Here is a 17603-nt window from a genome sequence, read left to right as displayed (position 1 = left end):
CAGTGACACCCTGTCTCAGAAAACAAAACAAAACAAAGCGAAACAACAAAAACGAGACTAAACCTAGAATTCAGCTAGCACACTGAGCAAATTTCTAAACATGGCCTCAAAAAGGCAAGACAGTTTTAATTTGACAAGATGCTATGTACATATGGTAGAAAAAGTCCAATAGTGCAAGAGGACATAAGAATGGGTACGTATCTTATAAACATCAGGTGGTAAGCCGGATGTGGTGGCGCACACCTTTAATCCCAACACTCGGGAGGCAGAAGCAGACGGATTTCTAAGTTCGAGGCCATCCTGGTCTACAGAGTGAGTTCCACGTCAGCCAGGGCTATACAGAGAAACCCTGTCTCAAAAAACAAAACAAAACCAAAAACCAAACAAACAAACATCAGGTGGTGTGTGTGTGTGTGTTTGTGTGTGTGTGTGAGTGAGCATGCATACCAAAGTACAACCTAAAGGTATTATTTTACCAAACCATCTACTTAGTTTTTGAGACAGAATCTCTCACTAGCCTGGGTTTCGCCCAGTGCTAGACCCACACTGGCCAGTGAACCGCAGGGATCTGCCTGGTTTTCCTGTCCAGAACTGAATTTCAAATGTGCCAGCACACTTTACATATTTCTATGGATTCTGGGAGTTGAACTCTGGTGCCTTGCCAACCAAAGCCATCTCTGCAGTCCTTTAGATGCATTTTGATGTAATATTGTCTGCTTACAGTATGTTTGTTGGGCCACAGCTCCACTGTAAGTTGAGCATCTCTACGCTAGTGAGGAAGATGGGTAAGCAAACCAGTTAGAGGGAAATAATGAGGAGTGGGGCTGAGAGACACACGGGCTGTGTGACTGCAGACAAAGGACTTCAATTTTAAGTGCTAGTGCACCTGTGCTTGCTTCTCTTTGTTTCTGTGAACTGACATTCTGGTCTATTTCTGCAGACTATGCTGTCCTCCAAATTCTGCAAAGCAGCTCCTAGGTGATCCATTCGTCCTGAGAGAAGCTGTACCTGTGGATTTGTTTCCCCACACCCCACACTGTGAGCTGGTTCTCCTCTTCACTCGGTAAGACCTGGACGCTGCAGGCTGATAAGGCTGAAGTTTCCGAGACACCCAGGTTGCCATAGGAGACAGTGGAAGCATCACCAGAAAGACCAATTTTGAATCCTGGCCAAAAGAATTTGACTGGCCTCCTTCTCTGAGGCAGATTGGACTGTAGCTTGTCCTAGTCCTTTGGGGTTATCCATATTCCCTTAGCTTTGATTGCTCCTAACTCCTTGAACCTGAATTTGTGTTGCTCCATCCTTTTGCTGTCTATACATCATTCAATCTACAGTCTTGTCCCCGCCATGGGATTCTGCTTTTGTTGTGGGGACAACTGCTTTTTTGAGCAGCCGGCAGTAATTTCATATTGACTGGGACCTGTATATTTACTCTGAGATTTTACCATTTGCATTTTTTGTTGTTTTGTTTTGTTTTGTTTTGAAACAAGGTCTCACATAGTGCACACTAGCCTTGCTCTCACAATATAACTGAGGTTGACTTCGAACTTGTAAGCCTTCTGCCTACACTTTGTGAGTGTTGGGCTTACAGGCATGTGCCACCACACATGGCTTTATGCAGTGATGGGGATCAAAGCCAGGGAAAGATGCGTGTGAGGGAAACCCGTTTACTAACTGAGCTACAGCCCTAGCCCCTTGCAAATATTTTTAGGAAGTAGAACCACATTGAGCTTTTTACAAAGCAGAATAAGAGGCTAGGGAGATGGCTAACTGGGTAAAGTGCTTATCGCACATACACACAAGAAGCTGAATTTGGATCTAGCACATAATAACAAGGCATAGTGGTACCTGCCTGTTCTTGTGCTGAGACGTGTATGCAGTGGGATCCTGAGGGCTTTCCTGGACAGTCAATTTAGCTAATAGTGGTTTAATGAGAGACCCTATCTCAAAAAAAGTTGAAAAATGATAAGACACCTGATAGCGACATCTGTCCTCCACAAGTATAATCACACACACATACTACACACATGCAATGCAGACAAAGTTATAGAATGATTACAGGGTTGTTGGGCTTTCTAGAATTTGACACTTCTAGAATGTCCTTTCATGATGGGGTTATCTCTGGGGCTAGAGAGATGGCTCAGTGTTCACAAGCATATAATGCTCTTGCAGAGGCCCTGAGTTTGATTGTTAGTATCCATGTCAAGTTGCTCATTACTGCCTATGACTCTAGTTCCAGGGTATCTGATACCCTTGGCTGGTCTCCATGGACATGGTACTTATATTCACACACATGCAAATACACATAGTTTAAAAATAACTTTTAAAAAGCTTAAAGAGAAAATGTGGTTATCTCTAGGGACAATAATGCCATTCATCTCTTACCTGTAGAAGGAGAATCAGTCATTAGAGATCCCCAAAAGGGTTAAAAACTCGGAAAGGAAGGACTGAATACTTAGATTGTCCTGTGTATTCTGGAGGAAGGAAGCACCAGTGGTCCTATAGTAATCCAGTATGTGTTATAATAAAGTGAATGTTGAAATTAACTGTATTCACTATCTCTAGTCCATGTTTTTTTCAATTCTGGAGTTGTCCTTGAGTACTTGTCTAACATTGTCTTTTGAATATTCTAATGGTCTGAATATATGGAAGTTATGTGTGTTGCCAGAATTACAAAATAATAATCAGGTCAGCAGGAAGTTTAAATTTTTCTCAGTCCTAAATGCTCTTAAAGAAGACTGCTTCTCAAAAGAAGCAGTTAAAGCTCATATAAAATGTCCCAAGGCCTGACACTATTACTGAGGCTATGGAGCCCACAGAAAGGGACCTAACATGACTGCCCTCTGGAAGACCCAGCAAGCAGCTGAAAGAGTCAGATGCAGATATTTGCACCCAACCAATGGACAGAAGCAGCTGACCTCTGTTGTTGAATTAGGGAAGGCAGAAAGAAGCTCAGGAGAAGGCTGATCCTGTAGGAGGACCAGCAGTCTCAATTAATCTGGACCCCCGAAATCTTTCAAACACTGGACCACCAAACAGACAGCATACACCTGCTGATATGAGGCCCCCAATACATATACAGTAGAGGACTGCCGGGTCTGGGTTCATTCAGAGATGATGCACCTAACCCTCAAGAGACTGGAGGCCCCAGGGAGTTTAGCAGTCAGATGGGGTGGAGGGTGGAGGCATCCACGTGGAGACAGGGTGGGGTGGGGAGGAGGTGGGGTATTTGGAGCAATCTGAGGGTGGATCGGGGAGGGGGCAGGGAATGGAATATGGAGTGTAAAAATAAATTAATAAAAAACCCAAAAAACAAAAAAAAATCCAAAACAATGTTGTATATGTAAATTTTTGAGGTTGGATCTGTCTTAGTGTTTTATTGCTGTGAAGAGACATCATGGCAAAGGCCACTGTTATTATTACTACTTAATTTGGGGCTCGCTTACAGTTTTCAGAGGGAGAGTCTGACATCATGGGAGGACATATGAAGGCACAAAAGAAGGCATGGCATCAGATCGGTAGCTGAGAGGTTTACATCTGGTCAGCAGGCAGCAGGCAGCAGGCAGCAGGCAGCAGGCAGCAGGCAGCAGGCAGCAGGCAGCAGGCAGCAGGCAGCGACACCCTGGCTTTGTTCTGGGTTTTTAAACCTCAAAGTCCACTCCCAGTGACACACCTCCTCCAACAAGGCCACACCTCTTCATCCTTCCAAATAGCTCATCAACTGGGGCTAAGCATGAAAATATTTGAGCCTATGTGGACCATTCTCATTCAGACCACCACCTCGGGCTTCTGGCCATCCTGCCTCTCTCTCCTGAGTTCAGTCTCAATTACAGGTGCGTACAACCCCAGTTTTTGTGTCATGCTGCAGAATTAAACCCAGGACTTTGCCCGTGCTAAGCAAACACTCTACCAAGACAGGTACATTTTAATACAGTTTTTGTTGGTGTCTTGAGACAAGGTCTCACATAGCCCATACTGGCCTCAAATTTCTTAGTAGTTAAGGCAGGTGGCTTTTAACCCTTAAATATTGGTTATTGTGGGTGTGTACCACGATTCCAAGCTAATGTTGTACATTGATTGCTTTTGATGATAGGTGCAGCAACAAGAAGAGACACAGAAGTTCAAGAACACAGCATTTTATACATTCACAGTGCTAGAATGGGAGGTACGCCACAGGTCTACATAGGGAAGACACCAGAATGATCAGAAGGCAGAAGGAGGATATAAGGGAAAGGTTTGGGTAACGTGCTCTATTGTGTTTTCCTTGGGAAAGGCAGGGAAGGGACAAAAGCTTATGATTATCTAGTTTGAGCAGTTTTGTCAGGCTTTGAGCTAAGGGAGTCCATAGTTGTCTGCTCCTTGGCCCTGGGATGCTAAAGGTAGACGAGTACTGCCTTTCTGGGCATTCAGGGCCATTGCAGGAAGTATGATCTATAGTGGTTGTTTTATTCTTCAGAGACCTCTCTGTTGTTTAGATCTGGAAACCTTCCCTAAAGGCCCACATGGTAAAAGCTTGTTCTCAGTCGGTGGCACCACTGGAAAGTAATGGGACTTAGGTGGTAGGTTCTCGTGGAAGGAAGTTACATAAGTGGAGGGGATATTGGGATGTGACCCTTTTTTCTGTCTCTCTTTACTTCCTGGCTACTATGAGGTCATAAGCTTTTTTTCCACCTTGTGCTCCTTTGTCCTGCTCCGACTTGCTATCAGCCCAAAAGCAATGGGCTAAATGTTCGTGGACCAGAAATGCAAACCAAAACAACCTTTCTTCAAGTTGCTTATCTTAGGTATCATGTTTCAGTGATGGAAGGCTGACTCATAGATAGCTTAGGGCTCAGCCCTTGCCTGTCTCTAAGAACTGACTAGCTCTGGGGGATTGGGTAGCTGGGCAGCAGAGTCTTTATTTAGCCAGAAGGTTATCAAGATGTCAAAACAACACAGAAATAGGCACACTACGCAGGACAGTACATACTTATTTAAAAATATTAGGGGGGAGCTGGGCTTTGAGGTTCATGGCTGTAATCCCAATATTTGAAAGACTGATGCAACAGACTGGCTATGAGTTCAAGGCCAGTCTGGAGTACATACAGATTCATTGTTTTGGCAAAAGGCTAAGGAGTCAGTATTTTTTTCTTTAAATTGTTTTTCATAGCACATATTTATTATACACTATATTGCATTACATATAGATACTTTAGTGATTTTTTTCCGCTCTTTTGGCAAAAGATCTTGGAGATTTCTTTAAGGACTGTTTCATTGTCTGAGTTCAGTGTACATGATACCATCACATAGGGCGTCTTCGTTCAAGTACATATGTTTTTATATGTTGACCATTTCTTCCCCCTGCAGAATCTCCCCAGCCTATTCATGTTAGTGTCCTTTTGATCACCTAGACAGTTTTTGATTCTAATTGCAGGTCATGTATGAATTAAAACTTGGGTATCTGTCTTTCTGAGACTGGCTTACTCTGCTTGACATTATAAAACTCTTCTTTATAGCTAAAAGCATTACGTTGTGTATCCTTTATCAGTGTCTCTGGTTTTAGAGGTCAGGTACTAGTGTTCTTAACATGTACCCTCCATACATCCTGTGATTCCAATGTGCAGCCAAAGTTGGGACCCAGTGCTTTACAGGTGGGTCTTTACTTTTCATTCATATATATATATATATATTAGGTATTTTCCTCAATTACATTTCCAATGCTATCCCAAAAGTCCCCCATACCCTCCCCTCCATTCCCCTACCCACCCACTCCCACTTCTTGGCCCTGGCGTTCCCCTGTACTGGGGCATATAAAGATTGCATGTCCAATGGGCCTCTCTTTCCAGTGATGGCCGACTAGGCCATCTTCTGATACATATGCAGCTAGAGTCAAGAGCTCTGGGGTCTTTACTTTTCAAGTGTGGTCTTTGGACCCGCAGCCTTGGTTTCCCTTGGGCCAGTTAGAAGCACAGCATTTTAGGCATCGTTGAGCTGAATTGGATGCACTGGGGTTGGCATCCAGAGATCTGTGCTTTGCCACCCCTTGCTGGTGATGCTAATGGCACACTCAAGCTAGAGAACTGCTAACTTCGTGTGACTCTTCTCAGCCTTGATTACACACAGACCACCTAAGGACTTCATTACATTTGTTTGCTTACTTGCTTGCTTGTTTATGTCTGTGTACATGCGTGTGGAGGTCAGAGGACAACTTGTGGTAGTTGACTTTCTCCTCCCAGCAGGTAGGCACCAGGCATGGGATTCAGATTATCAGAGTTGGTGGCAAGTACCTTTACCCTCTTGAACCATCTTGCTAGCCCCTAAAGACCTCTTAAAACAGGCTCTTGAGCGTGACATCTTCAGATATTTCAGAATGTGCGTCATTCATTGGGAGCACCATTATTTTTAAAGCTCCCCAGACAACTCTTACATGCTTGTATGCCGTGGGATGGGGTGGGGTGGGGTGGGGTGGGGTGGGATGGGGTGGGCATCCTTGTCTCTGGTTTTTGTCTCCAAGGTGGTGTTGATGTGATGAGTAAAACTGCACATCAGGTTGGATATACTCTTCCTCAGTAGAACCACCTAAGAGCTGTGAAGCATTTAATTTTGCATATCTGCTGTAATTGTTGTAGTGATATTCTGATAAGGTTTTGGTTTTGTATTTTGGTTTTGTTTTTTGTCTTTTGGGGGGTTTTTTGGGGGGTGTCTTCTTTTTGTCACCTTTGTCACAAAGAGTAGTTCAGGAAGAGGGAAACTACTATTGAATTGCATTCATCAAATTGACCTGTGGGCACATCTCTGGGGCATTTTCTTGATTGATGAGGATTGTGGGAAGCTTGGCCTGTGGTGGTGTCTGTCATCCCTGCAGGTGCTCCTGGGTTGTATAATAAAGCAAAGTGAACAAGCCACACAGGAACAAGCCAGTGAGCCGCACTCCTCTGTGGGCTTTGTGTCGGGTCCTGCTTTGGCTTCCTCTGGCTGTAAGCTAACATAAACTTCCCTCCCCAAGTTACCACAGCAGTCAAAAACAAAGACAGTAGGTATGAAAGAAATAGTGTTTCATACCATTAGTGGATAGTGATTCTAAATGAGGCATGAAATTAACTCTCATCCCCTCTTGGGGGAATGTGGGGTCACTTTAATCTGAAAGTAAAACAATTGTTTAAGGATTTATCCTTAGTCTGCTGCCAGTCTTTCAGAACTGGCTGCTGAGACGTCTCATTTTAAAGTTGCTGAAGGCAAGCGAGCTAGCTCTGCAGATAAAGGCACTTGCTGCCAAGGCAGATAATCAATGACTTCAATTCTCAGAACCCACATGGTGGAATTAGAGAACCAACTCCAGCAGGGCGTTGTCTTGAGCTCCACACACATGTCCCCTGAATCCATACATGAACGTAATAAAAACAGTATTTTAAACAATTCAGGTTGCTACCAAGTGCCAGTGCCAGCTTTGCCATGACTCCTTTTTGGTTGTTGTTTGTTGAGACAGGGACTTGCTATGTAGCCCTGGTTAATGTGGGACTCAAAGCAGTCCTCCTGCCTTGACTTCTTTAGCGCTGGAACTGCAGGTGTGAGCCACCGCTGCCTGCTTTTGCTATTGCTCTCATGCCCGTTTTGGAGTTTTAGCTGCCACAGTGGTTCTCAGGCTTATGTGCCCATTCTAATCCCTTGTGGTGTTTTAATTGCATTAATTAAGTATCTGAGGGTCCTCCCGCCACATCTTGCATGTAGAAGGCCAGAGGACAACTCATAGAAGTCAGTTTTCTCCTTCTACCACGTAATTCTGGGGGGCCAGGTTTGGCAGCAAGCACCGTTACCCACAGAGTCATCTTGATGGCCCTCCTGTGATGCCTTTGAAAATCCCCTCACTTGCTGCGAGTGCACTATACCAGAAGCGTAGAGGAACACATTTGTACCGCATTCTACAATGTCAGAATTTATTGAATAAGTTCACAAGGTTTAGCTGTTTCAATGGCAATTTGTCACAAAAATCTTCCTAGCTTGGAAGCCTGGGTGAGGTGAATGAATGCAAGTTCTTTTATTCCAGCCCCATTCACTAACTCTCATAGCACACAGCACAACAGTCAATCCACCGACACAGCTCTGTGTCTGTGTATGCCTTACAGAATGAATACAAGTTAGAGAGGCTGCAGCAGAGTTCAGGAGGTTTCAGGAAAGGGCTCAGGAGAGTTTGTATTGACAAGACAGTGAATCAACCCATGCTGGGAGGGAGCTGTGCAAGTCAAGTTTTGAAGCACAGCTACAGTGTACAACTGTGAGGTTAAAAGGCAGAACTGGGTGGAGGAGGAAATGGTGGGTGGGTTAGGCGCAGGCCCAGATGGGCAAACAGGTGGATGGGTCAAATAGGCTTCATCAATAGTTAGGGACCAAGCCAAGTGAAGGAGTCCTTGGTCTGTGACAAGCACATACCGTATCAGATGATAGGTTGGCGTAGCATCATGTCATCACAGTGTTAGGTGTCCATCAATGTATGGGGTCCAGGTGATGGAGGTACGCCCTGTCCTTGGTCGCTGCGTTTGGTAAGTTCCTGAGCCTCATTTCCCTGATGTGATTTTAATATGCCCCTGCAGTTTTATTTCGCTCCAGTAAATGTACAAGATAAAACCGTTTCTATACTAAAGAAGAAGTCATTTATCAGTCTGTGCTGAACGGTGGTTACCTGTCGTTTCTGGATCTACTCAAGGGCTACAGTCATCAATTCCCCTCAAAATGGAGTTGAAATCTACCTTAAAAACAGAGTCTCCTCGGACAATGCACAGTGTGAAAAGCTACTGTTTCTTACAATATGGGGTCACTTAGAGTAAGGCATAATGGCCAGGTCTCACATAGGTCATGGACTTGAAGCAGATGTCCCGATTTCATTAGTGTAGGGTATGGTCCAAATATCTGAATTTTTTTTATTTTTTGGTTGTGAGCCTAACCTTTAAAAGCTGAGCCATCTTTCTAACTGTGTGAATGAGCCATCTGAATGTTTTAAAATATTTATTTATTTATTTATTATATGTAAGTACACTGTAGCTGTCTTCAGACACTCCAGAAGAGAGCATCAGATTTTGTTATGGATGGTTGTGAGCTACCATGTGGTTGCTTGGATTTGAACTCAGGACCTTTGGAAGAGCAGTCGGCGATCTTAACCACTGAGCCATCTCACTAGCCCCCGCCATCTGAATTTTTAACAGATGCCCAGAGTGATTCTGATGGGCAGCCACAATTGGCTTAAGGCAACAGTTACCAATCTTGGCTGTGCCTTAAACCCCTCTAGTGATTTGTTTTTTTCAAACTTCTAAGGTTTAGGACAGATTCTGACTAATTAAATTGTCATAGTCTGGACAGTGTGGATGGTGGCACATGGCTATAATCCCAGCACTTGGGAGGCAGAAGCAGGTGGATCTCTGAGTTGGAGGCCATCCTGGTCTACAAAGTGAGTTCCAAGAACGCCAGGACTACACGGAGATACCTTGTCTTGAAAAAAAGTGAAAAAAAAATTGTGTTGTAGTCTCTAGGAGTACCACATAGACATTGAAGGTTACAGTGTGTGCCCAGCACTGAGAACCACAGGGTTTGAGTATTTGATATGCTTGGTTATCTTCATGCAGGAAAAGAGAGTGATCGTCATTTGCTAAGATTTAAGTCCTTTAACCCTTCACCCTTAAGATCAAATTACAATTTATAACTCCTAGGAACATTAGTCATTTTTTCTTAGGAATATAATTCAGAATGGCTTGTCTACAAAGTACAGTCACGAACCATTGGCACCTCTCTTACAACTTGACAATTAGTCCAAATTCAAGGGAACACTTGAAGTGAAATATAACTATTATTTTTGAGACATATACATTTTCCCTCAGCAGATTCTATTCCATTACCATATCAATTTCCACATTGTTTTTCTCATTAATTTTCCTCAGAGGAACACAACTGGATGACGTTATCCACACCTGGCTACAAGCCACACAATGGAAGAACACGTATTATAAACATCTCCAAGCCCATCTGTAGGGAGAGCGAGAGGTGACTCAGCAGTTAAGAACACTTGTTACTTTTGCAGAGGACATGGGTTCTGTTCCAAGTGTTCACATGATGACTTAACAATGATCTGCACTTCTAGTTTCAGAGTATCTGACCCTCTCTTCTGACCTCTGTGGACACTAGATATGCATATGATACACATACATACATACATGCAAGCAAAGACATTCATACACATAGAATACATACATCTTATTTTAAAAGCCCATCTGTAACTGTTAGCCTCAAAATATTTAGAGGGCAGATGTCTTTACTCTGAAGACCTGAAGGAAATTTAATGTTTCAAGATGTTGGTTTAAACCATGTGTTTTGGGATTTTTTGATATAGGATATTACTATGTAGCCCTAGCTGGCCTGGAACCAGCTATGGTGAACTGGCTGGCCTTGACCTTTCAGTGGTCCTCCTGCTTCTAGATTCCAGGTGCTGGAGTTGCAGGTGAACACCGCTGTGTCTGGTGGTAGTCACCGATTGTATTGCCTAATTTTCTTTGGTTGTAAGCAAGCCAGAGAATGTTTGAGAGCAAGATGGGGCTGTGCTATGCTTAGCTGCTTAGTAGTTAGTTGCTGCCCACTGACCTGTAAGAATTGAATACTGTATCTCTAATATTCAACCATGTCTCAACTGTGGCAGGAACTTAGAGAGGCAATTTGTCATGCTAAAAGGAACAGCGTTGGAATCAGGCTGACCTAGTCTTGAATTCTATTTATCATTTACAAGCTCTTGTGACTGTGGACAACTTACTTAAATTCTTCAACTCTGTTTCCCCTCCCTCTCCCTGTAGAATAAGGATAATGGGGGTATGCTGAGTCTATATCCATCATGAGCTTAAAAGATGCATTTAATCCACCTGACCTACTAACACTAGCCTAGCAGCCGTGGCACACAATAGAGGAGCAGCTGTTCACTGTTGTGATGCCGTGACTGCCTGAGAGATAACCCCCATCACTAGGGTGCATGGGCTACTGAATTCAAAATCCACAATGTATTTTCTACCGAATGTGTATCGTTTGCATCACCTTAAAGCTGAGAAATCATCAACTTGAACCATTTGAAAGCTGGTACTAATCAGCTTCCAAACGCTGACACCATTGCATACGCTAGCAAGATTTTGCTGAAAGGACCCAGATATGGCTGTCTCTTGTGAGACTATGCCGGGGCCTGGCAAACACAGAAGTGGATGCTCACAGTCAGCTATTGGATGGATCACAGGGCCCTCAATGGAGGAGCTAGAGAAAGTACCCAAGGAGCTGAAGGGATCTGCAACCCTATAGGTGGAACAACAATATGAACTAACCAATACCCCCCCACCCCCCGAGCTCATGTCTCTAGCTGCATATGAATCAGAAGATGGCCTAGTTGGCCATCAGTGGAAAGAGAGGCCCATTGGTCGTGCAAACTTTATATGCCTCAGTACAGGGGAACGCCAGGGCCAAGAAGTGGGAGTGGGTGGGGAAACGTGTGGGGGACTTTTGGGATAGCAGTGGAAATGTAAATGAAATAAATACCCAATTAAAAAAAGAAATACAACCTTTAATATATAAAAACAAGAAAAAAGAAAAAAGAAAGCTGGTACTGAATTTTGGGCAAACAAAACCACACATAGCAGAGTCCCTTCCCTGATGCTGTGGGTGTGCATTTTTCAGCATTTGTGTTATATGTAAATATTACAGTTTCTAGTGAAAATTTAAAATGCAGTTTGAGGAGAAATGAAGCAGAGAAAAGAGACAGGGAAGGCCATCCTTCTCACATTGTCACCTTTATAATGTTGCTTGCTAAATATAACCTACTTGTCAAATCCTTTCATACAGTTGTAAGAAGTGCTAGTGGAGGACTTCTTTTCCTCCTCCTCCTCCTCCTTCTCCTCCTCCTCCTCCTCGTCTTCTTTCTTCTTCTTCTTCTTCTTCTTCTTCTTCTTCTTCTTCTTCTTCTTCTTCTCCTCCTCCTCCTCCTCCTCCTCCTCCTCCTCCTCCTTCTTCTCCTCTTCCTCCTCCTCCTTCCTCCTTCCTCCTTCTCTTCCTCCTCCTCCTCCTTCCACCTCCTTCCTCCTCCTCTTCTTCCTCTTCCTCCTCCTCTTCCTCCTCCTTTTCTTTTTTGACACTAACCCTGATGAGGTACTTTGGATTCAGGACTTTCATACAGGTATGATGGCATTCCCTTTTGGATTCAAGAGCCCAGCACCATACTGTTCAGAGCACATGCTACCTTGCCCCCATTTGGCCTCCAAAAAAAAAACTTGTTTTGGAAATGAGGAAGGTTAAACACTGTACTGTATATGATCCTAGATTAGATACCGGATGGAAAAGAGGCATTAGTGGAAAAGGCTGGTGAAACCTGAATAACTCTTTAGTAACTACTGTTTGTTGTACTAATTGGATGATTATACAATTGTTTTGGTCAGTATACTGGAGGTAGATAAGAGACTACCATTAGAGCTATGTAAGTTGAAAGGTCTGTATCAACTCTTTGGACTATATTGGCAACTCCAGTAAATCTACAGTCTGCTTCAGTATACAAAGTTAACAAAACAACATAAACAGCATTGGCATACACCTGCTATCCCAGCACTGGAGAGGCAAAGAGTTCAAGGTGAACCTGGGCTACAGAGCAAAACTCTGTCTTAATCTACCCTCCTCCAAACAACTCTCCCATTTATTTTTTTAAGCAAAACAAAAACTAAGTATTGACTGAAGCCAGTCCTAGAAAACAAGGTCTATACATTATCCAGAGAGAGAAATTTACTCAACTTGATACCCAGATGTGTGGTGGATAAAGATTGACTAATTCTAAGTGCTAGATGTGACAAGGTAACAAGATAGCTACCAGGTAGATAGCAATGTCTTACAAATAAGTACCTACTGAAAGGGAAGTGGGTTTCTTTTCTTTCAGAATAAGTGGTTGTGTTTCAAAGCGCAGTAGCTTGACTTAACAGAGGCCCAGATGTGTATAGATTCTAGTTGTGGAATTGTTTGGTTGGCTTGAGGTTTGGAAGGAATTTTTCACTGTGGCATTCAGTTCTCTACATTCTGAATCAAATCATATGTGGAGTTTACTACTATGCAAGCTAAAAAGCAGGTGTCTCCGAACCACATAATGGCAAGAATAAAATTTTTCTTTAAAAACTCATTAGGCTAGGGCTGTAGTTCAGTTAGTAGGGTGCCTGTCTAGAATTCAGGAAGCCTTTGGTCCCATCCCCAGTACTATGTAAAACAGACATGGAAGTACATACCTTTAATCCCAGCACTTGGAAAGTAGAGAGAAGGTTATCCTTGTCAAAGTAGTGAGCCTAAAGCAAGCCTGAGCTATAATGAGACCCTTTGTCTTAGGGTTTCTATTGCTTCAATAGGACACCATGATCAATTTCAAGTTGGGGAGAAAAAGATTTATTTGGCTTACACTTCCATGGTGTACTCCATCACTGAAAAAATTCAGGACAGGAACCAAAGTAGGGCTTGAACCTGGAGGCAGAAGCTGATGCAGAGGCCATGGAGGGGTGCTGCTTACTGGCCTGCTCCTCATGGCTTGCTCAGCCTGCTTTCTTATGGAACGGAGGAGCACCAGTCCAAGGATGGTATCACCCACAATGGGTTGGGCCCTCCCTCATCAATCACTAATTCAGAAAATACCCTACAGATCTGACTACAGTTCAGTTCTGTGGAGGTATTTTCTTCATTAACGTTCCCTCCTCTCAGATGACATTAGGTTGTGTCAAGTTGACATAAAGCTAGCCAGGGCATTCCCCTTCTCCCCTAAAAAATGTTTGGGAGACTAGCATGCAGATGCATATACTTTATCCCAGCTGGAGGCAGAAGGCTATGTTTTAGGCCAGCTGGGCTGAATAGTGGGACCCTGTTTCAAAAAAAAAAAAAAGGTAAGAAAAATGTATATGGAAAAGGCCATGGACGCTAACAGAATTTTAGCGCCCATTCCCTTCTGAAGCTCTTTAGAGACTCTCTCTCTCTCTCTCTCTCTCTCTCTCTCTCACACACACACACACACACACACACACACGTATGATTTCTGTAGTTGCAATCAGCATGCTTTCTCTGTCATCTGTTGTTTTCACTTAACATCATTTCACATTCTGATTTCCATCCCCACAGTGCACATAATTGCATGCTTAATGGCTGTGTCGCGTTCCATTGTGTGAGATAATAGCATGCCAGTTCTTAGGGCTGGGCTCATGTTCATGAACAGACCTAAAGGCCTGCTGTCTCTTAGCACTAAAGGTTTATTATAGTTCCTGGAAGTGGCAACTAGCATGAGCGTGGGATCCAGTGGGACTCTTGAATCATGAGCACACAGCACAGTCTGGGTGCTTTGTTAACATCGCTCTGCCTACCCACTCCACAGCGGAGCCTCCCCAGGCTGCCTGGACCTGAGCCGGACTCCTCTTGGGTACAGAGGCAGTAGTGTAAGCTCTGAGCTTCCACAACCTCTGACCCAGATCTGATCCTAACATAAGAACAGCATAAACCATCTGCTGATTCCCCCCTGTCCTGTGATCACAGTGCCACTGGTGTCCCCACCAGAGTCTGAAGTATGAGCAATGTGAAGAGGAGGGAGGGATAGGGTATTATGGCAGGACGGATACTGTAGTGAGGAGGGATGCCATGGCTTACAGCTCTAGGTACATTTGCTGAAGGGACTATTCCAAGTTCCAAAATGTTAAGTGATAGCTGTCTTTCTTCATACCTCTTTCAGGCAGAAATCTCAATATTTAGTCTTCAGATAAAGATAAAGGGTTTAGGTGAGCCTCAGTTTGACTCCTAAGCTAGCTATGGCCACTGGCATCTTTGGGACAAGAACAATAGTTGGTGTGCAGGATTCTCCTGAAGAAAATGGTGTTTGCTACATTTCATTATTATGTCATTCCAACAGCAACTGCCTTGAAAAGAAGAGATTTGTTATCCTACCCTAAACCATCACTTCAATTCCAACTTCCTTGTTTTTTGTTGTTATTTTGATTGGAGTTCTTGTAGCCTGACAGGTATCAAACTTGCTCTGCAGCCACAAATGACCTTGAACTTCTGATCTTCCTGGCCTTACCTCCAGAGTGCTAGGATTATAAGCATACACTCTCATGCCCAGTTGTGTGTGGTGCTATCATGCATAATTAGCAGGGGCTGGAGTGCAGAATTGAAAACCATTTTAGAACAAAGGGATCTCCCTAGCTACCCACAGTAAATTCTGTAGTTCCAAAGCCTAGATCTCCCTCGGAAGAACTAAGTACCTGAGCTATGTGGAATTTGAATTGCAAGCCAAGGCCATGTGCTTAAAGTATCGCTAACAAGATGTAACGGTTAATCGTCATTGTCCACTTGACTGATCTTAGAATCTCCATGGAAACACCGCTAAGATGTCAATGAATTCACAGATGGAAGACACCGCGGATGTGTGCAGTAACCTCACAGTGGAGTGGGGTGGTCCTGGACTTTCTCTGTTGGTTAAGAACAGATTCCTGCCACAAACGACACATGCCATGAAGAGACATGTGTAGATGGTTAATTCTCTTATCCCAGCACTCAGGAGACAAAAGCAGGCAGATCTCAGGGTTCAAGGCCAGCCTGGTCTACAGATCAAGTTCCAGGACAGCCAGAGGTACACATAGAAACCCTTTCTCAAAAAACCAAGCCAAACCAACTAAAGAAAGAGAGCATGGTTTATTGAATTGTCTCCTGTCTTTTTTCTGAGACAGGGTTTCTCTGTGTAGCCCTGGCTGTCCTGGAACTCACTCTGTAGACCAGGCTGGCCTCGAACTCAGAAATTCGCCTGCCTCTGCCTCCTAAGTGCTGAGATTAAAGGCGTGCGCCACCACACCCGGCTGTCTACTGTTTTATAAGCCTCTTCTCTGTTGTGCTGAGCATCAAGCCTGTTGCCTTGTACATACTAGGCAAGTGCTCTACCCCCATGCAGCCCTTGCACTAATGCTTCTTCAATGGAGGCATTTGTTGCTTCTCAGGCTGAAACTGCTGGACTCCAGAACTCAGGCAAAGTGGGTAGAGTGAAAAGATTAAAATGGCCTAGGGAGGATGCAGGCTTAGACACAGAGAAGATGAGGATTTATGAAACATTACTCACAGTGTCCAGTTATACCATTTTGGGCAGTTATTTCTTCATCTCTATAACCTAAGTTTGACTAGAGGTTATGTAAAAATGCTTTTCAGTGCCACAACTAATTAGCTGAGCTCACAAGCATACCAAAGACCTATAAGGCCTTTATAAGTGGTTCTTTTGGATATAAGAATGCAACCTCGGTGCCACGGACCTTTAATCCCAGCATTCTGGGAGGTTAGGACAGGGACATTTGTGTGAGTTTGAGGCCAGCCTGGTCTACATAGAGAGTTCCAGGACAGCCAGGGCTACACAAATAGAGGAAGGAGGAGGAGAACGAGAAGAAGAAACATCTTTTAGGCGGGGTCGTAAGACAAGTTTTTAGTTAAAAGGTTTATATCTATCAAATAATGGGTTGGTTGGCTTATACTGCTTGGTGAAGCAGTCTAGGGTAATTAGGAGCATGGGATATGGAGTTGGACTTGGTGTTTATTTATTTATGAGTGTATGTGTGGCATATTTGTCTGTGATACCTGTGTACTTGTGTGTGTGTGTTCATACATATAGATGCCAGAAGAAGATGCAGGAGCCCTGCTCTGTACTACTCTTCTTGAGACAGTCTCTCACTGAACCTGGAGCATTGCAAGCAGCCAGCAAGTCTCAGTGGTCCTCCTGTCTCTGCCCCTTAAAGTGCTGGCCTTACATGTGCAATGCTTGTTCAGAGTCTGCTTTGCACAGGTGCTGGGATGTAAACTCAAGTCCCCACACTTGCACATCAAGTCCCCTTATCCGCTGAGTCATCTTTACAGCCTCTGTGAACTTGGGTTTTAGTTTAAAAACTGGTTCTGCTACCTCCTAGTCAGTGCCCAGGGACAAATTATCTAACCCTTCTGAACACCACTTTCTGCCTCTGCAAGATGGTGATAATAGAAGGGACATCACACGCTTCTGAAGATGAAAGGCAATAGTATATGTAAAGGAGTTAGCCCAGCATCTGACAAACTGGAAGTGCTCAATCAACTCTGCCTGCTGGCACTGTTGACAGACTTCTGGTTAACTGAATTCTCACACAGACAGGAATGCACTTATTTCCTGGCTATAGTTTTCTCTTTCTAGAGGGATTTAAAGAAAGGCACACATGGATCTTTTTGGTCCGAAGTAGCTCGAGCTATGCATGTTTGGAGTCCATTCCTTGCTCTGCTTTTTACAGTATCCTTATGTGGGGATGATGGGAAAGGGTTAGCACTGTGTTTGGTATCCAGAAAGTGCTCGATAAATGGAGCCCATGATGAAGATGAAATAACCATCAATGGAAGGGACCACCATGATCCCAGGAACAGCACCCGGGCAATGGAGTAGGGGTGCACACATATGTTAAGAGGCAGCCGTTGCTGTTCCTGAAAGACTAGTGAAGTAATGTGGTTTCCCAGACAGGTATTTAAAACAGACCTAGTTTTGGAGGTGTGACAAACAAACCAAACCAAACCAAACCAAACCAAACCAACCAACCAACCAAAATAAAAAG

At 43.8% G+C, this 17603-nt stretch overlaps 1 protein-coding gene across 4 annotated transcripts in view; it reads left to right on the top strand.

The window, feature by feature from the left end:
* Window positions 1-2691, top strand: part of Trmt2b (TRM2 tRNA methyltransferase 2B) — a 54069-nt gene extending 51378 nt beyond the window's left edge. For 2 of the 4 annotated variants that reach the window (NM_172540.2, NM_001167994.1), the window contains one exon: window positions 941-2691. In NM_172540.2, the coding sequence (NP_766128.2) occupies window positions 941-1067 (127 nt within the window). In that variant the 3' untranslated portion in view covers window positions 1068-2691. The remainder of the gene's footprint in view (window positions 1-940) is intronic. The other 2 variants (XM_011247734.3, XM_006528514.4) reach the window with 1 other exon arrangement.
* Window positions 2692-17603: the final 14912 nt, after the last annotated feature.

Source organism: Mus musculus, chromosome X (assembly GCF_000001635.26).
Source record: "Mus musculus strain C57BL/6J chromosome X, GRCm38.p6 C57BL/6J".
NCBI classification, from domain to species: domain Eukaryota; kingdom Metazoa; phylum Chordata; class Mammalia; order Rodentia; family Muridae; genus Mus; species Mus musculus.
Note: the sequence above shows the minus strand (reverse complement) of the source record. Positions and strands in the feature narration are given on the sequence as shown.